Source organism: Ursus arctos, unplaced genomic scaffold (assembly GCF_023065955.2).
Source record: "Ursus arctos isolate Adak ecotype North America unplaced genomic scaffold, UrsArc2.0 scaffold_34, whole genome shotgun sequence".
NCBI lineage: Eukaryota > Metazoa > Chordata > Mammalia > Carnivora > Ursidae > Ursus > Ursus arctos.
Window position 1 is genome coordinate 19,026,104 of NW_026623030.1, and position 27,935 is coordinate 19,054,038.

General features: G+C 38.7%; 1 protein-coding gene across 2 annotated transcripts in view; it reads left to right on the forward strand.

Annotated features, from left to right (window-relative positions):
- MED13L (mediator complex subunit 13L) overlaps positions 1 to 27,935 on the forward strand; it is a 295,013-nt gene that overhangs the window by 248,778 nt on the left and 18,300 nt on the right. The window contains exons 14-25 of one of the 2 annotated variants that reach the window (XM_026514953.4): positions 1,852 to 1,951; positions 6,857 to 7,077; positions 7,386 to 7,591; positions 11,084 to 12,021; positions 15,872 to 16,051; positions 16,668 to 16,891; positions 18,741 to 18,933; positions 19,612 to 20,038; positions 20,602 to 20,821; positions 22,049 to 22,237; positions 26,121 to 26,344; positions 26,537 to 26,679. In XM_026514953.4, coding sequence (XP_026370738.1) covers positions 1,852 to 1,951; positions 6,857 to 7,077; positions 7,386 to 7,591; positions 11,084 to 12,021; positions 15,872 to 16,051; positions 16,668 to 16,891; positions 18,741 to 18,933; positions 19,612 to 20,038; positions 20,602 to 20,821; positions 22,049 to 22,237; positions 26,121 to 26,344; positions 26,537 to 26,679 — 3,265 coding nt within the window. The remainder of the gene's footprint in view (positions 1 to 1,851; positions 1,952 to 6,856; positions 7,078 to 7,385; positions 7,592 to 11,083; positions 12,022 to 15,871; positions 16,052 to 16,667; positions 16,892 to 18,740; positions 18,934 to 19,611; positions 20,039 to 20,601; positions 20,822 to 22,048; positions 22,238 to 26,120; positions 26,345 to 26,536; positions 26,680 to 27,935) is intronic. The other variant, XM_048221460.2, reaches the window with a different exon arrangement.

Below are 27,935 nucleotides of genomic sequence, written 5' to 3' on the forward strand. Positions count from 1 at the left end.
TTAAGTTAAGTCTTAAAGGTTAAGTAGGAGTCAGAATTCTAAAGCCTGTTCTCACTTTAAAATAAAATGTATCTGGTTAACAGATATTATACACCATTAGTAATGTTAAGTACTTAGAAGAAGATGAGATCATACTGGCCTCCAAGAAAGGATTTGACTTAAACTGTGGAAAGACAAGGTTAGTCAGACGCAGGGGAGAGGCATTAGTTTAAGCTATAGTGAGCCTTGGTTAAGCAACAAGAATGAACCAGCTGAGGGTTGGGAGGATAGTGAACAGACCGTTGGTCTGCTCGCTGAGTGGTGGGTGAAGATTGACAGGGTCAGAAGGTTTTTGACCACACTTCCAGCTTTGGACTTCGAACTCTGCGTATAGCGTGTCCTCTGTGAAGGCTGCTGAGTGTGGAACTGACTTGGTAGAAGCGAGTGCTGGTTTTCATCACTCTCCTACACAGAAAGCAGGAGTACTGTTTGGTAACTTTGATTGGATTAAAACACAAGGACTATGGTTCAGGCAGTGGTTGCCTGAAGGAAAAGGACATGACAATGAGGAAAACTGTAGTACAAGAAATGACACGTTTCCTTTTTGTTGATCCAAGCACTGGAGAGCCTTTTGAACTTGACTGTCTCCCTAAACGTCAGGCGTTATGTAGGATTGGTTTTAATGATCCATAGGGTTTGGTTAGCTGCTTTGATGGTGATGGTGTGGACGAAACATGAAAAGACAGGGAATCAAAAAGAAGTAGAAAGGGAGGAATCAGAAAGGGGACAAAGCAAGCATTGCAGAGTAGCCAGGGACTGTGCACAGCCACCATCCCCAGTGATTGTTGTTGGCGCTCAGAGCCAGTCATACTTATCTCTGTATCAGTTATGTATTACTGTTGGACTAAATGAAGATATGTTTACTTTGTTTTTTGAATATATTCGTAGTAACGTTAATATGTAAAGGAAGGTTGGACACTTTTAATCTAATTTTCATTTCTCTGAAATGATTGTTTCTGCTTTACTCTGATTTCTAGCTTGGCATTTAATCAAGAGAATCACTTACCTTTGAATCGTTTTTGCTAATTCATCTTACTGATAACTGGTGTTGTGAGGCTGTTGTCCAAGTTTTCATCTCAAATGTCTTTGAATTTAATTTTACATTTCAGCCCTGCGACATTGAATAAGTATACATATGTGAAAGACCTTCTGTTTGTGAGAATCCTTTTTTTTTTTTTGCTTTGTTTTATCTTTCCACCAATTCATTTGAGTTCTTAAAAATAATCTTTCCTATTAAAGAACTTAATTTATTTTGAATAACAAATCAAAGAGAAGCCCTCTCTGCATATTTCAATAATTTTATGTGATAAGGTTATTTTTTATGAAGATGAACAGTAACATTTTTTTTTTTTTTGGTGGTGAAAAATAAAAGAATAATACTTCGGGAGGGCTTGAGGTCACCTCTTTTAAATGCCTACTTCCAAACAGAAGGAAAACCAGACTGATAGCCAATTACTCCTTGGAGGCACCACCCTAATTTAATTATTGTGTCTCTGAAACCACTTCTCTAATGACCTGGGAGGAAGATTTGTATTAAGGTCTGTAAGTTGTGCTTTGATGGTGCAATCTGCCCTTACCAGATCATGCAGAGAAGACTCAGTCACTCTGGTTTTCATTCTTGATAAGCTTGTATCCTTCTCCTTGGCTTCACCGTCTGCTGGGATTTCTAAAAGTTCACTTGTTAAAACACTATGTAAGGAAGCGTCTTTCCTTCATTCCAAAATGTCAACAGGCTTATGTTAAGAAATAGTTGACTGCTGCCCTACTTAGATACAAATGTGTTTCCCTGTTTTAATAATAATCTTTTCTTAGGCTGTATCACCTGCGCTGCGTTCATCAAAAATGCCTGCAGTTGGGGCAGAAGACCGACCTCTTGGGAAGGATGGAAGAGCTGCTGTTCCTTACCCACCAAGTAAGAAAAGAAAATTGAGCTTTGGCTTACTATTTATAACTTATACAAAATGTTCTCATATTCAGTGGTGCCTTCTCTGAGATTCTCCTCCCCCCCCTTTTCTTTTAACAGAATATTAATTGTGAATTAAAACTTGTATAAGTTGGAATTCCTAAAATGGGGCAGGCAGCTAAGAGACCATCTTAGTTTGAATTTCTTTTGCTTTTGTTTTCAAATTAAGAATTAACTCATACGGTTTAGAATGTGGAAAAACGTGTTTTATGTTTATTTCTCTAATAGCCTTTTTTTTAATAGGATAAATGCTACACAGTGATTTGCAGCGTGATATTCCAGTATAAGAGGTTTGTGTAAGATGTTTCAAAAAATTTAATTTACTCAAGGATGAGGAACATTTGTTTTTTGTGGTCCTTTTTCTAATTCATACTGAAGTTTTTGTGTTTTCTTTTGAGATCAAATAATTTATTGTGTATGATGACAAGAAGAGAAACTCCCTCCCCCCCTTTTTTTTAAGTTACCCTTCACCATAGGAAACTACATTATTGTACAAGAGAAAAGACAGGGTAGCTTACATGGATACTCTGAAGCAGAAACATAATTCCATTGCAAATCATTCTTTAATACCTTCTCATTAACTTCAGCTGGTAATGAGAACAAATTGAGGGGAAAAACCACTATGTCATAGGGATGAGTCAAAAAGTTTTATGAACCTATAAATGTGTGCTGATTTACTCAAATGTAGAAGTGTGAGGTATACAGAGATTGGATTTTGACAGCTTTAGTAGATCCATAGCTTTCTAAAATATGCAAAGCTTTCTCAAGCATGACATGTATGAAAATGAATAATGGTAGCCAGCCAGTTGCTGTAGTTTTTTTAATTAAACATTTTTCTTTTTTTATTACTCCGCACTGCAGAATTTTGCAAACATGGAATTCACAGATTAAAAGAAGCAATATTAAAGTAGATACATATGGAATAGGTCAGTTGAATGAATTTTTCCCCTTGTATTGAACCAGTTAATCCTCTGCCCTTCTTGACATTAAGTGATATGTTGTGATGTTAAATGTTAAAACCTCTGATAACTTGTCCAAGATTATTGGACTCACCATATTGTACTCACAAACTATTCTGCTAGTTAGTGTCATTGCCCAGGAAAGTATATGGTATACTCTCCTCATCTTTATGCTGAAAATAATTGTTTTGAAAAGAAGGTACTCAAAATTTTAGGATAAAGTACAGGTTATAAAAATTAATTAATTTGAAATACAGCAAAAATATAAGCATTAGGAAGATACAGATATATAAGAGTGAATAGGATCTTTTCGGTGTTCATGAAGTATGCATGGGTAAATGTGTGTATATGCGTGTATATGGACATATCCACGATATTTCCTCCCAAGACATGACCATGAAATAGCATGGCAAGAAGTTCTGATCTCTGCAAGAGCTTTATTGTACATTGAGGTGGAGAGACTGACATTTTATGAAATTTAGTATCTAGAACACCACAGCCCAATTTAATAGAAATATGGTGTGAGCCACAAATGAGAGCCACATAATCAGTCTTTAATTTTCTAGTAGTTACCTTAAAGGAAGTAAAAAAGGACGATGTAAAATTAATTCAAATAATATATTTACTTAATATAACCAATAGTGTCGTTTTTACATGTAATCAGTGTAAAAAAATATTGAGGTATTTTACTTTTTTTTTTTTGTACTACCTCTTTGGAATCTGTTGTATATTTTATACACTCATCACATCTCAGTTTGGACAACCCTTGGCTTGAGTGCTCTATAGCCATATGTGGCTAGTGGATACTGTGTTTGACAAAATAGGTCCATAATTACTCAGTTGTGTATGTAGTAATGTAATAGTGAAGAGAGCAACACACAGTAATAACTGGGTTTAATTTGGCATCAAGTCTGTGTTAAGATAGTGTTGTGTTATAATAATACATACAATAATATACCTCAACTCCAGCCCATTCTGGTAGCTGTTCCTACCCTTGCTTTAGCATTCTTAGGAAGAAAATTGAACAAGCAAGCCATAGTTTTCTATTTTGGAGGACCAGAATGTTTCTCTGGGTTTCTATCGTCTTTCTGTCTTACCTACTTTGACTCTAGTTCCTTCTTTCATCTCAAAACCTGTTTAGGGTCATATCTTTTCAGAAATTCCTTGTAACTTAACAGCACTTTCATCTTTTTTCCAGTCAAAAATGGGGAGGGCGGGCTAATTATTATTGGCTCCGTCACTTACTGAATGTTTAGATGTTACGTGGTCAAGTGCTCACTTCTCTGCGTATGTTATATTATTTAATGTGTACAAAAAATATGAGGTAGATATTATTACCATTTTGCAGATGAGGAACTTGAAGCTAGAGAGGTTAAGAGTCTTCCGTAAGAATATCCAATAATGGGGTGCCTGGCTGGCTGAGTCGGTGGAACGTGTGACTTGAACTTGGGGTTGTGAGTTGGTGCCCCATGTTGGGTGTAGAGATTACTTAAAACTAAAATCTTGAAAAAAAAAAAAAAAAGAATACCTGATAATAAGAATAGTGAAAGCCACTTTCTAAGATGAATCTCTGGCAGGTGGAATCTTACTTTCTATACTTTTTTCGTGTGTTCTCTTTTACCTGTGATAAAAAAAATATCAAGGTGGCTGAGGTATTGAAAATTGAGATACACAACTGAGTTAGGTAGCATCAAAGAATTTGAATATCCCTAGTGAGAAATGCCATTATTACATTTCTTAGACAAAATTTAGTAGCTAATTTAATAATTATTTTTGGTAAAATTTTATACCATAGCCAGACTACTTGTATGTGATGGAAAGGCTATATTTAAGTTCATTGTCATTTTAACACAAAGAGAATTTGTACAGTTTATTTTCCAAATATTTGATGATTAAGATCTATCATATAATAGGAGTTTGTAGATTTTATGAGGTGGACTTAGAATTTAAAATGTTTAACATTAATTTTATATTAAAATTGACCCATAGCTGCTCTTTGGCTTGGGAATAGGAGTAGGTCCTGAAGGATAAAGGTGATGGATGTATTTCAAGTAGAACCTAACTCAGTGTTAGTCTTCATTCTTGTTTTAAAGGGAACTTACTGATCTCATTGCCGCTACATTTGAAGACCTGTTTTTCCTCCTCAGACTCCAGTGACTCTCTAGGAGTTTCTGTCTTGGCTTATATCCCTAGTTCTAGGAATTGTTACATTCCTTAAAGAAAAATACTGTCGTAGTAAGAAGGTGCCTTGAAGATCTACTTGGGGGGTTTAGTTTTTTTTCTTTCCTCCCCCTTTTTTTCTTTTTCTCTTTCTTTTCTTCTTGGCAGCAGCAGGCACCATTTTGTCTAATGAAATCTTATACAGAATCCTACTATAGGAAATAAATCCAAGTGGAGCTTCTCTAATGAGAGGGAAAGTTGGCATCTGAGATCCTGTCTGTTGGCCTCTTCCTTCCCTTGTCTTACAGATAAGCAGCGGAGGCCAAGAGCGGGTAAATTATTGAGGATTATGTAATTGTTTAACTAGGAAATATGGTAAAGATCATCTCATGCAGAGGTTCTCACCTTTTTTCTGCCTCCATATGGCGGAAGCTTCCCCCTCCCCCCACAAACAAAGGAAAGAAAGCAAGCCTGGTGAGAATCACACATCCAGTCCAGCCATTTAGATGAAGGATCCGAGGCCCCCAGGGAGGAAGTGACCTGACCTGACTGTAGCAGCGCTGAGCTGTGCAACCGTTCTGGGTGCTTCTGCTTTATAGGGCTGTGCCTCAAACTCTAGCCCAGGGCAGAGCATGGTGTGGTCATTCTTTATTAATTTCTGATTCAGAGCTAGAGTCGTATCTTAGTCTAGTCAGTGGTTACTATTTGCCTCTTTAAATGCTGAAGTTGCTAGAAAGAACAATATGATTGGAAATTGGGACATCAGATACCATTCCAGAACACTGACTTAATACTCCTGGCTCCAAATTTGTAAATAAATTTGCTGTCCAGGACACCCCCTAGTGGCCAAGTTTCACAACCACAATTTGCATTGCATTGCGTCTGCTCCTACTTTCAGAATCCCTGTGTTAATGAGCCCCTGCTAATGATGATGCTAACCGCAGGTATATTAAAATGCTTTTTAAAAAAGGATTGAGAGTCCCTATTTTAAGTATTTCTTAAAAGATACTTTTTTTTTACTAGTTGATTTTTAATAAATTGTCTTTTGGTTCTAGGTAGGATTATTAAACCTAACTATGAAGTTTCGTTTTATTGTCAATATGGACAGCATTTAATGTCAATGTGGAATCATTTCCCCAAAGAGCAGTGAATGTGGTAGATTTTTCAAACTAGCTAAGTAATCCTACTACATCTAAACCATCGTTCTAGCTCCAAACAGTTTTTATTTTCTGTAGTATAAATGCCCGATAGATTTTCCATGTAAAATTTGCTATAGGACATTTTTATATAATTCTGAAATATTTCATACATATTTGTAAGCAGAGATAGAACTTTTAATAAAGTTATTCCATCTGATTTCTTCCAGCTTCTACTTATTTTCATCTCCTTATACTCTTCAGGCAATCATTCGTTAGAAGAAAAATGTATGTTATGTAAACTTTGTTCACTTAATTAATGTGAAGCCAAATCATAAAGCATCAAGGGGATAGAGGTAAAGTTCCAGAAAAGGATAATTTTCTGCTGATGGCCTCCTTCTTAGAGACTTCCATTATTAATATTCTGTTATGTAACTGATAACAACCATTCAATTGGCAATATTTCTGATGGCAGGTAGGGTGCCTGCCTACAAACTGGGATTTTTTTAGAAGTCCTGCCTGTTAAAATAAATATTGTTGTTCTCTTCTCTTCTCTTCTCTTCTCTTCTCTTCTCTTCTCTTCTCTTCTCTTCTCTTAGCAGTTGCAGACTTGCAAAGGATGTTCCCCACTCCTCCTTCCTTGGAACAGCACCCTGCATTTTCTCCTGTAATGAATTATAAAGATGGAATCAGTTCAGAGACAGTGACAGCATTAGGCATGATGGAGAGCCCTATGGTCAGTATGGTTTCAACACAGCTCACTGAATTCAAAATGGAAGTAGAAGATGGATTAGGAAGTCCCAAGCCAGAGGAAGTAAAGGTAATTGCCAGTATATTAATTTTATCAAGGCAGGGCAGTTTTCAAGCAGATTCATAAACGTCTTCTTCAAAATAGTATTATCTGTATGCCAAATATACATAAGTTTCTAAGAATCCTCTGAATTGGATCACAAGGTACAATGCTTGGTATATTAATTATAGTGTCTTGATTAATTTAAAATTTTGGTGTTAAGCATTTTCTGCTGATTAGATGAGAGAAATACTGAATTCCAATCTTTTTGTAACTGTTGGGGTGTGTCCTGAGTTGTTCACCGGCATTATCACTGCCCCCCCCCTTTGTTGTCACAGGACTTTTCATATGTGCACAAAGTTCCAAGCTTTCAACCTTTTGTGGGATCCTCCATGTTTGCTCCACTGAAGATGTTGCCGAGCCAATGCCTGCTACCTCTGAAGATACCTGATGCCTGTCTGTTTCGGCCTTCGTGGGCAATCCCTCCTAAAATCGAACAACTGCCCATGCCACCTGCAGCCATTTTCAATAGAGATGGCTACAAGTATGTGCAGGGACTGTGTCACATCACTTGCCCTATTGAATGTGGTTTTAGTCTTAACTATTTACTTAAAATGATGACATCAGCATATCATTTGAAACTTTCCTTTTTTGGCCATTCATGCTTTTGTGCACATTATTTTGTGTTGAAAATGTGCATATTTTCTAACTAAATTTTACGTACATGGATTAATTAAGGTAACTTGTATAGAGAACCATGGTGTTCATGCTCATTCAGTATCAGATCCATGTTTACCACAGAATCAAACACTAGGTTGGAGTTGGTAATATTATTTGGATAATGGTGGTGTTTGGTTTATATAGATTGGTGATTCCAAATGTGCTTACTTCAGGCACCTTAAAATGAAGTGTTAGCATGGACACTTTCTCTAATGCTAACCCCACGTGATATAAGAAAGCAGCAATGGGTGGTATGATACGGAGGAAGGAAAAGGAGGCGTTTATCGTAGCTTGGGCACATTTCACTCTGTCAAAAAACAGTAGTCTATCAACAATGTAGATTTAGTTTCCCCTATGATTAATAATTTCTTAATAAAATAAATGATTTAAAATATAAGGCCATAAACTCAAATTTCTGTCAGGACCAGGTAAACAATGTATGGATGACATGGGTTGGGTAGAGCAAATGACTTGGCACCACTGATGGTCAGTGTTATCCTGAAGGACAGGAGGAAGGGGCAGCGTCTTTGATGGAACTATTACGAGTATGCCTCATTCGAAGGGACTGTTTGCCGTGCAGTTACAGTGCATTGTTCAGGCAGGAATGTGGGAGACTGAAGATAGGCATTTTTATGTAAATCTCCTTTTTAAAAATGTTGGTAATTAATTCAGAGTTACTTTTTGGAGCCAATAACACAATAAGACAAATTCCAGATCCAGTCTGTGGGCTATATTTGTGACATCACATAAAACCATCTTGATGAATCCAACTTTGATGTCATAAACAGGCCTAATGCGTACATATGTAAAGTCAGTGTCGGAATGTGAAAAACTGTGACACAGTGAAGGATAAAAGAACCCAGACTTGGGGAGGTACAGCTGTGCTGTCATAGGACTCCATTCCTGCCTTTTTTGTTTACTCCTATGTATGACCTTAAATGACCAGCTTACCCGAGTCTTTCGCTTCTTTAAAATGTTATAATCCTGCCTGACTTCCCGCATAAGATTTTTGAAAGGTCCCAATGGTTGTGAAAGTGTTGTGGCAATAACAACTCACCAGCAGAATGAAAGAGGGTGCTCAGAAGTACCCTGGTGGTGACCTCCGGGCTTGTTTTTGGCTGCTGTGCTCCAGTTGTACTTGAGCTTGTTTAAGTAGGGCCTGACCTAGTCCAGCATTGTTGATAAGCCGAGAAGGGTTTGCCACACCATTCTCAACCAATGCAGCAGCTCCAGGAACCCATCTGACAGTTGAATTTCTTACACACACAGACTCTTCCAGAAAGTGACATGCAACCCTTTGCTGTGTGATAGTTTAAATAATAATTAATTTAGATCATTGTTTAGTCTATTAAATCTATCCCTTGCCATCCCAAAGATCCTTGGTATTCTAAACTGGCACTGTTAAGAACTTTCTTTGATGAAGGCAGTGTTTTGTATCTGCACCTTCCAATATGGCATCCCCTGCCCTGATGTTGTAGCTGTGCACCTCTCGAAATGTGGCTAGTTGAGACCAGGGCTGAATTTTTAATTTTATTTAAGTTGATTTAAATTTAGCACATAGGGCTAGTGATAACCCTATGGACAGCACAGTTCTAGACTGTGTGAGTTCCTTCTGCTTGGGTCTCCATCACCCTGGCCACCCCTTTGTCACACTCAGCACACCAGCGCTCACTTGCTTGACACCTGTCATACTTGCTGTGAGCTAACTTTTCTTCCTCTTTTTTACTGTTGAATCCCCAGCATCTAGCATAGTGTTGGTACTCAGTTCATTTTTATTGAATGGGAAAAATCGGGTTACTATACAAGGCAAACCATTCTTACTACCTAGGGAGCAATTTAATTATTTAGGTTTTTAGTTAGTAGTCATAGTTCCTTTTCTGATCTGAACTGTATAATAATTTTAGGGTTTTATCAAACAGGAAAATTTGAAAGGAGTCCAATTAGAGTAAAGATCATTATTACACACTTATTATTTTGGTCTCTGAGATAGTAGTGATTGCTAATCAAGGTTTCTGGGTCATTTTTTAATCTGTACTCAAAGATACCACTGTGCTTCGGATTTACAGTTTCTTTCTAGTGCTTGATTTGGATTTTTTAAGCTGGTAGTTTAGGTATAGCTAATTAAAAATCACAAAATTATTTGAAGAGCCATTACTTTATGACATTCTTCTTTCAAATTACAAGTGAATGAATATGTAGTTTATTGGAAGAACATTAGCTTAAGCATAGTATTAATGTATTTCAAAAGAATATTAAGCATTAGATGAAATCTATTCTTTTGATACCTTCTAATTGGAAAGAATGGTTTCATGTGCTGTTTTATATGGACATCTAAGAATGTATATCAAAAAAAGTTTTTTACAATAAAAAACAGCAGAACATTGTAGACACTGTTTTGTTTTCTGTGTGGCTATTTCAAAAAGAAGTCATTGCTTATGAGAAATAGATAACACAGTGTGATCAGTCTCTGGGAACTAAAAATAATTGTGCTATTGGTAATGCATAGCATATTGAAAATTAAAAAATGGACTAAAATTGCCTACCACCCCACAGAAATCTGTTAGAAGTTGGAAGCTATGATATAATATGTGTACTATGCAATTCACCTAATTAATACTAAAGCTTCCTAGCTACATATGTGATATTGGTATTAATTGTAGTATAGTACTGGCCAGTGGGTTTCCTACAGTTGAATTCCTCCGTGGTCACTCAGTACTATAAAAATGCAAGCCTAGATAGGACTGTGCTTTGAAAATTACAAAAATGGCAAATGTTCCTATGTGTTTGATTAAAACTGCTTTAGAATTATATATGGATTATGGCCTCAGAGGACAAGTACAGTGGCAGACTTTCAATTTTAAAAAGTGACAAGAATGTAATTGCAAATTAGATGGAAATTTTATCCTATGGTCTTCTAGCTAATTTAGCATCTGAACTCACGTGTTAAAAAGTTCCACTTAATAGTTACAGTTTTTCAAAACTACATTGACCAAACCCAGCACCATGTTTTCTTGTAAAAATAGTAAAGTTCCCTTGAAAGATTAAGGTGAAGATTGCTTAGATGCAGAACAAGTAGAGGGAAAATGGTGTTTTGTTCTTGGTGTATGGATATTATTCTTCATACCTTGCTTTTTGCTTTCCCATCCACTTTTATTGACTCATTTGAATCCTTTTTTTCTTCTTCAAGAAAAAATTGAATATACCTAGTGATAGCATGCATAAATGAGAAGAAATGCGCAGGCCAGGTGGGGTAATTGTGTGTGTATTCCAGCCTCTGTGACACGCACCCCTTCTCACTTGGTACTGTCTGTTGCAGTAATGTGCCTAGTGTCGGGAGCCTAGCAGATCCAGACTATCTGAATACACCGCAGATGAACACACCAGTGACGCTGAACAGCGCTGCCCCAGCCAGCAACAGTGGAGCAGGAGTTTTGCCATCTCCAGCAACCCCTCGCTTCTCTGTCCCCACACCACGAACCCCCAGGACCCCAAGAACTCCCAGAGGTGGGGGCACTGCCAGTGGTCAAGGGTCGGTTAAATATGACAGCACCGATCAGGGGTCACCAGCCTCTACCCCGTCCACCACGCGGCCCCTTAACTCTGTGGAGCCAGCCACCATGCAGCCAATTCCTGAAGCCCACAGTCTGTATGTTACCCTGATTCTTTCAGATTCTGTGATGAATATCTTTAAAGACAGAAACTTTGACAGCTGTTGCATCTGTGCCTGCAACATGAACATCAAAGGGGCGGATGTTGGGCTTTACATCCCCGATTCTTCCAACGAGGACCAGTATCGCTGTACCTGTGGGTTTAGTGCGATAATGAATCGCAAACTTGGCTACAATTCGGGACTCTTCCTGGAAGATGAGTTGGATATTTTTGGGAAGAATTCTGATATTGGTCAGGCTGCGGAGAGGCGCTTAATGATGTGTCAGACTACCTTCGTTCCTCAGATGGAGGGAGCCAGAAAGTCCCAGGAGCCACCTATAAGCCTTCTCCTCCTCCTCCAGAATCAACATACACAACCTTTTGCTTCACTGAGTTTCCTGGACTACATTTCCTCTAACAGTCGCCAGACACTTCCCTGTGTAAGCTGGAGTTACGACCGGGTGCAAGCAGATAATAATGATTACTGGACGGAATGCTTTAATGCCTTGGAGCAGGGCCGACAGTATGTGGATAATCCCACGGGTGGAAAAGTAGATGAAGCTCTGGTGAGAAGTGCCACTGTGCACTCTTGGCCTCATAGCAACGGTAGGTTTCCCACAATACACGTTTACTTTGAAAATTATCTTGGTGTATGATGGTAAATTATAAACTTCCTTTACATAGTTATAGGACAGAATTTTAAATTTCATTTCTTAAAAAAAAAAAGAACTAAAGTTAAGAGCTCTGTGGATAATCTTCCTAAATTTAAGAGCTGGAGCAATATTTTATATTGAAACACCCCTTGAGGAGAATAATTATTTTGTGAAAACTTCTTCTCATATTAATTCCTGTAGGCAGTTCGTATGGGAAACCTAGGAATGCCGTGTATCAGCAGCGTTGAGAGTACACAGACGAATAGTTTGCACACCTTGCATGTTTAAATCCACCCATTCTTCCAGATCAGTTGTCTGTGATACTTCTGCCATGAAGCCTTCTACCCGTTTATAGAGCGTTTTCTCCTGCCTTTGCCTTTCCAGTGTTTTGCATCTCTTATAACAGTGATCACAGTTGACTTTGTGTTGTGGTTCCTGAGGTATGTCACTGGCTCTTCTATTATTAAAAGCTCCAGTTGACAAATATTTGTGATGTTGAGCTCTCAGCGAGCCATGCAACTTGCTGTTCCCTTCCCTTCCCTTCTTCATTCACTATCTATACTGTGGTGCATCCTGGCAGATAAAATGACTGAAAGAGACAAGGCACCTCTCTGTTCTAATCTATTCTGGAAGATGGACATGAGATTAATCAATTACACAAATTAGCATATTATTGGAAACCATTATAAGTGATGAAAGTGTGCGGTGGGAGGGCCTTCCTACGCTTGGGGCTGGTCAGGGAAGACCTCCTTGAAGAAGAAGTAACATTAGAGATTTCAGTGCCAAGTACACAGTAACTGGCTAAAGAGGGTAGAGAGCAAGGAATTGTGTCCCAGGCAGAAGGAGCAGCAAGAGGGAAGGCCCAGAGTTATATAGAGCTTGGGGCTTTCAAAGAACTGAAGGACTCTCTGTCTCAAATAAATAAATCTTTTTGTTTGTTTGTTTTTAAAGGGGAGGGGTGGCGCCTAGGTGGTTCAATCGGAGCATCTGACTCTTGATTTCAGCTCAGGTTATGATCTCAGGGTCATGAGATCAAGCCCTACGCCAGGCTCTGTGCTCAGTGGGGAATATGCTTGAGATTCTCCCCCCCTTCCCCTCCTCCTCTGCTTTTCTCCCCCTAAAATAAATAAATATGTCTTTGAAGAACTGAAGGAAGCTTGGAGCTGGCTAGATTCCCAAGAGCCATTTGAGATCTGGTGGAGCTGGGGTCTTTATCACAGTAGCCGTAACAAGTCATTGATGGGCTTATGAAGAGGCATTGGCATCTGATTGGTGTAGTTAAGAAACAAGCTTCGACTGCAGTGCAGGCTGTGGGTTTGGAAATGGCAGGAATGGTGGAGAGATGAGGGGTTAGTGCAGCGGCTCAGTTAGAAATAATAGCTTGGTTTCATGTCTTAGCAAAGGAGATGGAAAAGAAGTGGAAACGTTCAAGAGCTGTTGAGGAAGTGGACTGCAGGAGTTGGTAGTGCATTGGATCTTAGGGGTCAGAGAGAGCGAGATGTTAAGGAAGACAGCTGGGTTTGTGACTTGTGTACCTGGACAGAAAGTGATGTCATTCAAAGATTGGTGTAATGGAGGAAGATCGGGTCTGGGGAGAAAGCTCCTAAGTTGAGTTTTGGAAATTTTAAAGATCTGAGATATCCAGGTAGAGATGTCAGGTAGACACTTGGGACTTCACGGGCCTGCAGCTCAGAGGAAAGGGAGTAGTTGGCTTGTAGATGCTCCAGTCAGGGGCACAGAGGAGGGGGAAAGCTCACTGAGGAGCAGGAAACCTAGAACGACAAGAGGGCTTGGGACAGAGCTTTGCTGAATTCTGCTGCGTAACCAAGTTTCAAGAAAGAGAAGAGTGAGTGGTCAAGAAGCCTTAAAGTGCAGCTGAGCTTTTAAGAAGAGGACTAAACATGTCCTTTGACCATGGTGAGGAGCTGCTTCTGTAGAGAGGTGGGAACAGGTTGGGCTGGAGTGGTTGGTTACGTGAATGAAACGTGGACCCTGCTCTGAACAGCTCTCGGCCTTATAGAGAAGAAGGTTATATAAGCTTTTTATTTTTTTTATTTTATTTATTTATTTTTTTTTAAAGATTTTATTTATTTATGTGACAGAGAGACAGCCAGCGAGAGAGGGAACACAGCAGGGGGAGTGGGAGAGGAAGAAGCAGGCTCCCAGCAGAGGAGCCCGATGTGGGACTCGATCCCGGAACGCCGGGATCACGCCCTGAGCCGAAGGCAGACGCTTAACGACTGCGCTACCCAGGCGCCCCTATATAAGCTTTTTAAATACAGTTGGAAATCTGGAATGAGAAAGTATGTTTAGGGACAGAGATCAGTAGAGGAGGGATGATAGGCATTTTCTGAGCAGCCAAGCCAGGAGACTTCTCGGAGGTGGAGACTTGTAAGGAAGTATTCAAGGGTTACGCTCGTTTCTGTAACTGCTTAGATTCTAGCACAGTGCCTGGTACTTAGCAGGCCTCTAATTAATGTCTGCTGGATGCATTTATGAATTAAAGAAAGTACAGTCTTTCCCCTAAAGAAATGTGGGTGATTATCTTGGGTGGTTCCTTTTACTAGATAGTAGCCTTCAGACAGAAAAGCAGTGTGTGGGTGGATCAGTACTGTCATCTTTGGATATGAAGAATAGCAGAGTTGGTTGCAGGGGAGGTGTGGGTTCCAAAGTCAGAAGCTTAACAGTACCAGACAGATGATATAAATGAATGATGCCGGAGCCAGATTTGCAAACAGCAGCGGTGCCCTTGCTGTGTCTGTCAGTACACATGTTCTGTTCTGCGTGCACAGCAGTAGCCACAGAGAATGATGTCTGCTTTTATTTTTCTCTAACCTATGGTTCTCTTGGTCTGTCATTTTCTGACTTTTGATAGAGCCATGGGTTTATAAGAAGTACTCTTTTCTTTACTATAAGAGAAAAAGAAGCGCAGGCTTGAAGATAAAGGCGATCACCACTGCTTCCTTCTCGGGCAGGCAGCAGTGCTGAGTGAGGAGAGCCGTCTGAAGGGGGCAGCTGCGCCTTCCTCCAGCGGTGCTGCTTGGGCAGGAATGCGGCCTGCGGCCTGCCAGGTCTCCCAGGTTTTCACGAGATGCTGGAAATTTAGATTAGCAACTTGTGTTTGATTTTGGGTTATACCTAGAGATGTCTAAGCACCCTGTGTTTCAGATTTAGTTGGTAGACAAATCTTAGATTTCCATCTGTGCCCCTTTCCTAATTAGCTAGAAAGGGAAGAGTAAGGAAAGGTCTTAGGTATGCCGCTGTGCGGGTTCACAGCTGATCACCTCAGACTTCATTAGCTCTTTCTTCAGATCTTTTTTGAGAATTTGATGAGCTTTTTTTTTTTTTTAAGAGCTTCTATTTAAGTCCCCCCCCCACACTGATCATACATTCAAAACATTGGTATTTGTAAATAAAAGTAATGCAATAATTAAGATACTTTTGGAGCTCTCTTTTCCTGTGAACAACCTTGGAAACAGGTTTGTATGATTTTAAAAAGAGGCCTATTCATCTTTTTACTTCTAAGCAATTCTATAGTTAACCTCTTATATACAGAGTAACCTGTTTCTCCTTTTATTATTTCCAATAGCAAATTATAAATTACTTTATAATAATAAAATAATAAAATATATTTTCTCTTGATTGGTTAAGTTAAGCATTTTAGAATCTACTGAAAATAGAATCTACCACCAATAATGTCTTTGTCATGGACTATAACTGAGGTCCAGAATGATGGCAGGAAAGAGGAGAGTGCCAGTCCCCCTTTATGATTTCTGTTCCTTTTCATTTCCTTTCTCTTCCAGTGCTAGACATCAGCATGCTTTCCTCCCAAGATGTGGTCCGCATGCTGTTGTCACTGCAGCCCTTTCTCCAAGACGCCATTCAGAAGAAGCGCACGGGCAGGACCTGGGAGAACATCCAGCATGTGCAGGGACCACTGACCTGGCAGCAGTTCCACAAAATGGCAGGACGGGGAACCTATGGTAGACTCTCTTCCCTGTTTCAATTCCTTCATAGTTTTTTGGGTTTTGTTTTTGTTCCATAAAAGCCAGCTTTAGTTACTGTCAAGCCCTAGCTTCACTGACAAAATAGAATCTTGTTCTTCATGACTAATAAGTTTTATAAACTCTTTTCTTTCCTAAAGTCAGTTTGGAGTTAAGTTTTCTAAGCATCCTTTGCCGAATCCAGGTCAATGAGGAGAATAATCCTTAAATAGAGTATTCATTAGATTTTCCTCATCTTCCTAATCCTCATTGTATTTTCATCAGGATGAACTTCTGAACTAGTTCTGTCAACTTCTTCCTAGTCAGGATTATAATGCTTACTTTAAAGGAAATGACGTAGTGCTCCTTGGAAAACTAACTTTAACTTGTTCTAGTCTGCCTTCTGATCTTATTGGACTTTCCAAGCACATTCTGACTCATTGAAACAGGGGCCATATAATTAGAGGATTTAAAGAATACTTTTGAGAGTGATCCTGTCAACCTACAAGGAAATTTCTGATGCCAGAATTAAGACTAATGCAGCAAGAACTTCTAAGTTGTCCAGGTTGTGGGAAACAGACTCACAAACGCCTTCCTAACTGCCTTACTGTTACAGGTTCAGAAGAGTCTCCTGAGCCATTGCCCATTCCCACTCTGCTGGTGGGCTATGACAAAGACTTCCTCACCATCTCACCATTCTCTTTGCCATTTTGGGAGAGGCTGTTGTTGGACCCATATGGGGGCCACCGTGATGTTGCCTATATTGTGGTGTGTCCAGAAAATGAGGCCTTGCTCGAAGGAGCCAAAACTTTCTTCAGGGACTTGAGTGCTGTATATGAGGTGAGAATGACATGAAAATCGTTTTTGTGACACGAGTCCTCAGATTGTTTCTAGCTATGACTAAATTTTAAAGAACAAGTGTCTTCAAGGTAAATCTCAAAGAAAATTTGCAAATAGTTGGAGGATAAAGGAGAGAATTAAACTGGCAAGTTTTTCTGGAAGTAAATTGTTTTCCCTTCTTGGCTTTACATTTTGTTAGATTTAGAAGACTTTGCTCAGCCAGCCTTACCACACATCTTACAGTTCTGTCAGCTGTTTTTTCCTCATTTATGCGCTCAAGTTTAAAAGTATTGCTTACCAGGGGATGTTCTGGCTGTTCAGACCTTTACAAAAAGAAAGCACATCTCTTTGGGGAGGGGGGTGGTTTCCTGAAAACAGTATAAAATGTTTAGCTTGAAGATTTTTGAATCAAAAGATAAGTTTAATGAATCATGTCCCTGTTGGGTATTTAATAGTACATTCATCTTAATACTAAAATTTTGATACAGATTAATAATGTAATAACCATAATAATTTAAAAGCCAGTGGATCATTTTATATATTTAGTACATAAATTACAGTTACTTTTGAAAAATTAGAATCATGAGTATCTTTGAAGGGTAAGTGCCACATTTTTTCTGCCAAAGTATATGTACACTGAATTCTTTGTATCTTATACTTCTACTATCTTTATTTTTGGCAAGATTAAATGAAATTAGTGTTTATGAAGAACTGTGACAGGCGTATTATAAACATTACAAGAATGTTTTAAAGAAGATGCCAGGTTGAATTTCTAAAATATTTCATAACAGAACATTCGCCATCTAGAAATGGATGGGCACACATGAAATCGTAAACTGATGTGTTGCTACAAAGAAGTGAGGAGATGCTAATGTATGAGGTAATGGCATCAGTTAAGCCCCTAAAGGAACCCTTAGATACAGTAATTTCTATACAGTGCCTGGCCCATGGATGTGTAGTACTGTTAAATCACAAGGACCATAACACAGAAAACTTGTCTAAGCAGTTTTTTTAAAGCCAAGCTCTTCTCTTGGATGAAACTTACAACATGAGTTACAAAACATAAAAGGATTGCTGGATCTTTTTAGAGCCTAATGACTTTCCTAGGATTGCTCATTTGGCGGTAGCGCGCACCTGATCAGGAAGAGTGTGCGCTAGAGAACTTTGTAGGGACTTGGTAGGTCCTCCGTTATCAACTCTAATACGGGATAATGTGGGCTCTCCTGTTGGTGAATAGTTAGTTAAGTAGCTTATTTTTTGTAGGTGTATTATATTAATTCTTTGCCGTAAGTACCCATTTAATGTCCTAGAGATTAATAACAGAATCTCCTTGTGCTTGAAACAACTATTTACTTTTAAAAAGTGATCAGCATATCCACTGCTTCAGTGGCCTCTGCTATGGGTGATCTCCAAATGTCTGTAACAGTGTAACAGATGGCCCATAAAATTTTAATGTTATCTTATGGGAAAACATTATGAGTAGGGATTACTTAAGAGATTTTAGTGGACATATGTCTCAGTCAGCCTTAGTAGGCAGGAATCTGGTTAATTCTTTATCTGACCATTAGCAATCAGGTAGTGCTCAGCAATCTTCCCTTGTGTGGGAGGAATTGGCTGGGGTGAAGAAACATTTATTTTTCTTTCGAGGGTCTAGGCCAGGTTTTGGAGAGACAGATAGCAGTCTCAGCATACATTATAATTACCAGAAAGGACCAGCGTATAGTGTTGGTTTGGTTGCTTGTTTAACGCTAAAAGAAAAAGCGAAATACTTCCATGTGTATGATAAAGAATTTCCCCCACTAAAGACAGGAGTGGTTCCTGTTGTAAATAATGATGTTTGTGATATCAGATGTGTAGGCTTGGGCAGCACAAGCCCATCTGCAAAGTGCTGCGAGATGGAATCATGCGCGTGGGAAAGACCGTGGCACAGAAGCTTACTGACGAGCTTGTGAGCGAGTGGTTCAACCAGCCGTGGAGCAGTGAGGAGAATGACAATCATTCCAGACTCAAACTTTATGCGCAAGTTTGCCGCCATCACCTAGGTAAATGGGAATTTGTTTGGCCAAGTAGAATCTGAGAAGTAAAATAGCAAATTGTTCCCCTTTGGGAAGCAGCATTATGCTACTTTTGTCTCAGGTAATGTTAGTGTTCCATTACTGTATTTATTTAGGTCTAATTTCTGCGTTCTAGGTTGTTAAATGCTAATTTTTATGTGCACACACATTCCTTAAAGACGATTTAAAGTTGCCTAAAGAAGTCATATCTAATTTACTCCACATTTTGAAAACTTAGCAGCAGGACTTGGTATTATTAAGTGCTTAAGTTTAACTGACATTCCCAGGAGAATGTTGGAAGCTTTTAAAGCTCAGTACAGAGAGGAGCATGGTGTAGCGTGGTGGCTACAGAATATATGTACTTGGAGTTTTCAGTGAAGGCGTGAGAGTCAGTCTGAAAGGAAAATGTTACAAGGAGTTAATTTTGTCTTTTTTTTTCAAATAAACCTCTTCACCAGAATTTGTAGTAAGTAGTTTCATGTTCATTTCCATGTTTGCAGAATATATAAGCATATATTCAGGTGTGGAGATAGCATGTTGGGTGTTAGAATACTGCAGCCTGAAAGCATAATTAAAAAAAAAAAATGACCGTTCTAAATTTCTGATTCAGTCCGACACTGCGGAATATCACTGATGTCACTGACCCCTCTGCGTGTACTCTTTCAGCACCTTATCTAGCCACTCTGCAGCTCGATAGCAGCCTGTTGATACCACCTAAGTACCAGTCCCCACCAGCAGCAGCACAGGGACAAGCTACACCTGGGAACACTGGGCCTCTAGCTTCAAATTCAGGATCAGCAGCGCCCTCAGCTGGCAGTGCGTTCAATCCCACCTCTAACAGCAGTTCTGGGAACCCTGCAGCAAGTAGCTCCGCGTCTGGGTCCTCTGTGCCACCCGTCTCCTCGTCTGCCCCGGCTCCCGTTATTAACCAGATCAGCACTACCTCTTCTTCGGGATTCAGTGCTAGTGTTGGAGGGCAGAACCCCAGCACTGGGGCCAGTTCTGCAGATAGAACGCAAGGGAACATAGGCTGTGGTGGAGACACTGAGCCTGGGCAGAGCTCCTCTCAGCCCTCTCAGGATGGACAAGAAAGGTACGTTGTTTGCCAGTTGAGACGAGTGGCTCTAGCTTGGACCCCTTACTTATTCTTCTGCACCCTCCTGTCCCCCTCAACCTCATGAATCTCTCAATCTAGTGAAGTGCTCTATTTCTCTTCTTCCCCAAAGGAAGTAACAACTGTCAGTCTATTGCTTCAGTGTTAAGAAATTTGAGACTTCTTATAAACTTATTACTAAACTTACTAGCTTTGTAGTAAGTTTTACTGTTAATCCTACTGTTATGTGAACAGAATATATGGATAATAGTAATAGTAAGCTATTACCACTAACATAAATAGTATTATAAAACATCTTTTTAGAATATAGCCCCAGGAAAAAGAGGGAGTGGAAAAAGAGATCTCCCATTTAAAGGCGTATATTGTCATTTCCCACCTGTCTTTGTACTAACTAGCTTGGTTTGCCTTCATTTTGGTAATACACATATTGATCTTATATTTAATATGTAATCATTGTCCAGGGCATCAGTGTGCTCTGAAACTGGTTTATTTTTTGTGACTTACATTTATTTTGTGTATCTCATAAGTGACTCTCTCTGCAGTGTCACAGAACGAGAGAGAATAGGAATTCCCACTGAGCCTGACTCCGCAGACAGCCAGGCCTATCCTCCAGCTGTTGTCATTTACATGGTGGACCCCTTCACTTACACTGCAGACGAAGACTCCACTTCTGGAAACTTTTGGCTGTTGAGTTTGATGCGCTGCTACACAGAGATGCTGGATAATTTACCTGAGCATATGAGAAATTCTTTCATTCTCCAGGTAACTATTTGCAACTTTATTTTCCGCTTTTGTTGTTCTTTTTGTGAAATACAAGTTCATGATTTTTTTTTAATTGGAAGTACATGAAAGCTATAAAGGAAAAGATACTCATAATTCTACCTTTAGGTTAAGTCACCATTACATAACATTTTGGTGTATTTCTAGCCTTTTTTGTGTATGTTTGTTTACAGAGTTGAAATCATTCTTTTAGTATAATTTTTAGTCTTTAATACTCATAAATACTTTTCCATGTTGTTTAAAATTCTTACAAGCAGCATTTGTAATGAGTGCATGTTCTCCATATTTAATTATTGTACAGTTAGATATTTAATTTGTTTCTAAATTTCACCATTATAAATAAAGCTGTAATAAACATCTTTATAATCTCTTTTTCACACTTCTGGTCATTTCTTAAAGCGTATTCTTAGATACAGTACTGATAAATAATGCCAGATTCCTTTCCAGAAAAGTTACACTTATTTACATTCCCTTCGTTGAGCAGTCAGTGAGCGTGCCTCTTTCACTGCCACCTTGCCAGCTTTGTAGTGTAATAATTTTACAAGATTTTGATAATAGGTGAAAAATGATACCTAGGGTGTTTGGGTTTTGTTTTACTGTCACTTTCACTAAAGCCATCTTACAGTATTACAGTAATGAAATTAGAGTTAGCAGGATAGGTTGTTGATTGTTTTTCATTGTGAAGTTTGTGTCTCACTTCCTTAGACAATAATTCCAAAGTTACCACTCACACTATGTTTATATATGATAAAAAGGAGAACTACGTTAAGAAACAAGTTTTAAAATTTTGGAACATGGCAACAATAAATTGACAATTTATCCCTAAAAAAGGAACAGGATAATTTCTAAGTGACAGTAGCTTGACCTGTAACAAGATGACACCTCTTCTTCAGTTGTTAGTGCCTCTTTGTAATAGAAGATTGTATGTCATCTAAGGAATTAAGATTAAGTTAAATTATGTAAATTTTATATATATATATAATGTATTTGATTTGATTTGATTTTAAGCAATCTCTACATCCCACGTGGGGCCCGAACTCACAACCCCGAGGTCAAGAGTTGCATGTTCCACCGACTGAGCCAGGCAGGCGCCCCTTATATATTTTAAAACTAAAGCTCCCTGCCCTCTTTCAGCAAAATTCATGCCATTTCATTTTCCAAGCGCATTTAAGATCTGGTTTCTAGTTTTGTTTGTGCTTGTGTGTGTAGATTGTGCCTTGCCAGTACATGCTGCAGACAATGAAGGACGAGCAAGTTTTCTACATCCAGTACTTGAAGTCCATGGCGTTTTCAGTGTACTGCCAGTGCCGGCGACCTCTGCCCACACAGATCCACATTAAGTCCCTCACAGGATTTGGGCCTGCCGCCAGCATCGAGATGACCCTCAAGAACCCAGAGGTAGGTAGTAGCACAGCAGACATCTCCTGAAGAGTGCTTTTATACTAGGGCTGCGAGCCAGGAGAGTGGGCTGCTGGGTTGGTCTTCTGCCTTTGCTAAGAGTAGGAGGTGTCTCTGATCCTTAATTTGAAATAGAGGAGGTAGTTCTCTAAACTTGTAAAATTTTTTGAGAAAAGAGGCAAGCAAACTCTTGGTGTTTTTTTTGATGTAGGACCTAAGGCAACAATATACTCATCACTTTTACTTACTGATGTCCAGCTTTCCTGTTTATTTTGTTATTTATTTTTTGACGCTAATCTGTTACTAAATCACTGACTTTTCTTCCCTCCCCGGCGCTTTTCTCTCCTGGTGCGGCAGTTTTGTATGTGTTTACTCGTTTTCCTGAGCACGTTTTTACAGGGGCTTGCTTTCCTGTATCTCAGTGCTTCTGATCGATAAATGAATGCTTTTTCCCTTCATCTTCTTAAAATTACTTCCCACAAATATGTATACCTCTAGGGGAATTTTAAAACACCAAACAAAAGTTGTATACTTCTTTTATTTTACTAATCACTTTATCCTGAAGATGGATGAACTGGGCAATGTTTAGAATTTTCAAAGCCTTCAAAACTCAGTTCCCACAGCTTTTATTGCATGAAAGATCACCCGTTTATAAGAGATAGCAAACACTCTTCACCATAAAAGAACTTAAAAACAGCAAAACCTGCTGATTTTAGTTGGTAATGTAAGTTTTTCTGGAAAACTCAATGAGATGCTTATCTCTTAGATAAATAAAAACTTAGAAGTGGGAAAAAAATGAGGCATGTAGTTAATACCAGATCTGTTGTCCCTTGATCCAGAAGAAACTGCTTAGCCCCCCACCCACATTCATTCTGCGGTTATGTACAATTTCTGTCTTGGGCAGTTTAGGTTGATTGAGTTTCAATTTTTTCACTTTTGTGAACAGTTCGTCTGTTTTCTCCGTTAGCTTTTTCTAAAATTAAAAAAAATTGATTTATTTCTACTTGTTTTTTCTTTTGTCTCCAGAAATTGAGTTATTGCCTTTCTTTATAAACATAGAACCTTTTAGTTCTTTACCTCCTGTGGTCATTCTGCAGTTCAGATGCAGTCGTTCCTTATGCTTTGGTGAGAAGTTATCACAATTTCAAATGATAACTGATAGTGTTCTGCATTTTCATAGAGGGAGGGGAGGCTGACTACCTGTATTAAGATGTCCTGTGGCATTACCTAAAAGTTTTAAAGTTTATAAGATACTGGCAGAACACTGTCAGTAGTTCATGAGATAAACAGATGAATCTAGATGAAAATAAATGGCAAAAATAAGCCTTTTTTCCCCTTTGCTTTGTAACAGGAAGAGAAATATATCATTTGGCTTTATTAAAAATAAAATCAAATGTTACGAGTATTCCCTGAGGTTTGTAAATTTTTACATGTATTATGGTAATGGTTAATTGCTAAATGCTGCCGCTCCCTCAGTCTGCAGCTAGAACAGGGCACTTTGATTCAGTAAATGCAGCTCAGTGTCTCCTGTGTGCCAGGCACTGTGTTAGGTGCTGAGGACATGGTGATGAGCACGACAGCCAGGCCTCTGCATCCGGAAATTCCAAATCTCTACCCTGGCACAGTCTTATGCAAGCACATTTTACATAAGAAGGAATGGATTTTAGTATTTACCATGCAAGAAGAAATCCTGTCATTGGTGTCACTTTTGTTGTTTGTAGAATATCTGGTATCTGAAAAACAGTTTGGGAATAATATTTTTCTTCGTGATTTATCACAGGCTATGTATTTTTTGACATTTAACCTTTTACTTTTTCCTAAACTTTTCAGGGAATCTCACCTGGACTGTTTTGTTTGAAAGCTTTATTGAGACATAATTCATATGTTAAAACATTCACCCTTTTAAAAATTGCATAGTTTGGTGGTTTTTAGTTTGTTCACAGAATTGTACAACTATCACTGCTGTGTCATTTTAGAATATTTTGCCAACCTGGAAAGAAACACCATACCTACTAGCAGCCACTCATTTCCTCTCGCCCAGCCCTTCACGGCTACTAGTCTACTTTCTGTCTTTATGGAGTTGCCTGTTTTGGACACTTCATATAAGTGGATCATGCAATATATAATCTTTTATGTCTGGCTTCTTTCATTTAGCGTTTTCAAGGTCCATTCATGTCCTAGCATGTATAGTATTTTATTTCTTTGTACAGTTAAATGATATTGCATCATATGGGTATATACTACATTTTGTTTACTCATTCTTTAGTGGATGGACATTTGGCTTTTTCCACTTTGTAGCTATTGTGACTAATACTGCTTTGAACAGTTATGCACAAGCGTTTGCTTAAAATATTTTCCGTTTTCTTGGTAAATACCTAGGAGTAGACTTTCCAGGTGTAGGGAGAATGAATGGATTGACGATAAGGTTAGCTTTGAAACTTTGAGCACATTATTGAATATCTCTAGGCCTGTGTTTTGTATCCTTAGAATGAAGGAATTGGATTAGACTCTTTCTCAGGTCTTTATTTTAGCTTTAAAATTCTATAATTCCATTATTACTATTTTTTATGCCATAAATATATCTCTGTGTGTATGTATGAATATGTATTAATTCAAGGGTCAGCAACTATGGCTGTGGGCTCAATCCAGCCTGCTACAGCCTGTAGCAGTATGACCTGGGTAAGAATGATTATTCCATTTTTAAAAAGAGAAGACTACTCAGAAGAAGAGAGCCCCATAAAGCCTAAAATATTTACTGTCTGTCCTTTATGGAAGTGGGCTGACCCCTGCTGTAGGTTATGAAATATTGAAATGTGTATAATAGCTGTAAAAAGAAATGGTGACAACTAAATTTTGTCACAGTTTGTTTAAAATATTTGTCTTACTGGTAACAGCTAATGCTTTGATTTCTTAAATCTCTCACTCTCTCTCTCTCTCTCTCTCACACACACACACACTAAAGTATAATATACATACTGAAAAGTACCCAATAATAAGTATACTATTTGATGAATTTTCACTAAACACATCATGGAACAAGCACAAGAAACAAAACCTAAGAAGCATCGAGAAACCTTATTCATGTCCCTTTTAGTCATTCTTTTGGTAATCAGTGTTCTGACTTAACAGCAACATATCTTGCCTGTTTTTGACTTTCATGTAAATTGACTCATATAATTGGTATTTTCTATGTCTGGCTTCTTTTACCCAGTGTCTAGATTCATCTGTTCTGTTGCGTGTAGTGGTGGTTTTACATGCCTTTGCTGTTTAATATTCTGGTAGTATAACTTTTAACACAGTTTATCTTCCGTTTTACTGGTGATAGGCATTTAGGTTATTTTTGATTTGGAGCTGTTAGGATTAAAACTGGTGTGAACAGTCTTACCCCTGTCCTTTGGTAAACATGTATATGTTCATTGGATTGGGTCACAGGATGTGTGTGTGTTTGGCTTTAGCAGAGATCGTCACTTTTCCAAAGAGATTGCATCACCAGCAGCGTATGAAAGTTCTAGTTGCTCTGCATTCTCACTGATACTTGTTGTATTCTTTTTTATTTGACATTCTGGTGGGTATGTAGTAGTACCTCATTGTGGTTTTAATTTCTGCTTTCCTGATGACTAATGAAGTGGGCCTGGTTTACTTTCTAAAATAGTAATTTCCTTTTAATAAGGAAACATGACTTGATTGGGGTTCCCTAGCTGATGTCACTTAAACAGTCTTTTTGTTTTCTGTTTTATCATTTAGGATTTATGTATGTAATACTTCTGGGGGGCAGTCTGTTGTCATTACTTCTTCCTTTTGGTTTCAAGTGCTATTTAGGGTTTTGTTATAAACATTGAGTTGGGTGGTTTTGTGTTGATACTGATTTTTATTTTGATTTCAGCGACCCAGCCCAATCCAGCTTTATTCCCCTCCTTTTATATTGGCCCCAATCAAAGACAAGCAGACGGAGCTCGGAGAGACATTTGGGGAGGCGAGCCAGAAGTACAATGTGCTTTTTGTGGGCTACTGTCTGTCTCATGACCAGCGCTGGCTTTTGGCTTCCTGCACTGACCTCCATGGGGAATTATTAGAAACTTGTATTGTAAATATTGCTTTACCAAACAGGTGAGGAGCCTTGGTGTTTATGCTGCGTATAAATTGATGCTGTGTCTTTCCTCAGATTTGAGTCATTTTGATTTTCCTGTCTAAATGCAGTGGGTGCCGTGCGGGTGGGTTCTTTGGAATTTTCTGGGTTTTGTCTCGCTAAGTGATAACCTTTGACTTATTTGGGGATCCCTTCCTCACTTTATTTTTTAGATCACGGAGGAGTAAAGTATCTGCACGTAAAATTGGACTACAGAAGTTATGGGAGTGGTGCATAGGTATTGTCCAAATGACATCTCTACCCTGGAGAGTTGTAATCGGCCGACTTGGGCGGCTTGGCCATGGGGAGCTTAAAGGTGAGAGATTCCTGAAGCAGTCAGTACAGGAAACAAAGAAAGAGGGTTAAGCTAATGTCCCTAACTGAGCTGAGGGAGAAAATTGTAAAGTTGGTAGTAAGAATAAAGCAGATTTAGATTTTCTGATTCTTTTAAATGTAGTTTTAAGCGCAGTTTTTAACTTTTCATTTTCAACAAAACCGTTTACCAAAGAAAATCTTAAATACTGAACCCCAATATATAAGATAGGAAAAAGAATGTTTTATTAATATAAAAGTGATGGTCAGTAAATTAGAACTTCTAACATTTATTTATGTGCTGAGTCAGTGAGATCAAGTCAGTTTTAATACGAAAATTTAAATGAGAGATTATGGATGGTAGTAGAAGTCTTATATAAGAATAGACTTCTGTTTCTTTTATTTATTTTTGGTGATCGATGGTGATATAGTTTGTTTATTTTGTGTTGGTGGCACAAGAGCTAGATAATCCTGATTTACAAAGACAAGTAGTTGCAAGTCAGACCGGTCTTTATTCACATTGCCACTGTCTGATAGACTTCAATCTGGACGCTTAAGAGAGCAGACTTTTTAAGTTGAATCCCCAGGTATACCTACCAACTGCTAATATTTCCCGTCATAAATATAACAGTCAGTCACAAAGCACAAAGTGACCGACAGCACAGCTGACCACGGGCAGCAGTGTTGCCTGGCTTTGAGCCAAGCTCATTTGCTGTCTTACTGTAGCTACTTTACATGAGCTATTTTTTAAAGCCTTATTAATTAACAACACATTTATAAAAAGTTCAGTGTATACATATAGATGGAAGAAATTTTTTTTTTCCTAAGGTCTACATAAAAGCAAAGCATATGTCACAAATTAGCTTGGTGGTTTTGTGCATTCAAGTATATCAGAGCAGAGTCTGCAACTTTATGTAAAGGGCCAGGTGATATATATTTTCAACTCTGCAGGCCAGCTTGTCACTATTTCAGGCTCTCAGCTCTGCCGCTGTGAAGTCAGAGGAGCCACAGACAACACCTAAGCGAAATGGGTCTGGCTCTGTTCCAATAAAACTTTATTTACAAAAACAAGTGGTGAGCAAGATTTGGCCTGCAGACCATAGTTTGCGGAACCCTTGCATTGGAGTGCATGTATTGTTTCTTTGCATGAAATTCATATCAGGTATTTGTGGAACCTCTGAAATAAAACCCCTGATACAGATACAACCTGCATCGTAGCAAGTGCTCGAGTAAGTTAACTCTTAGGGTTTAATGGCAGTT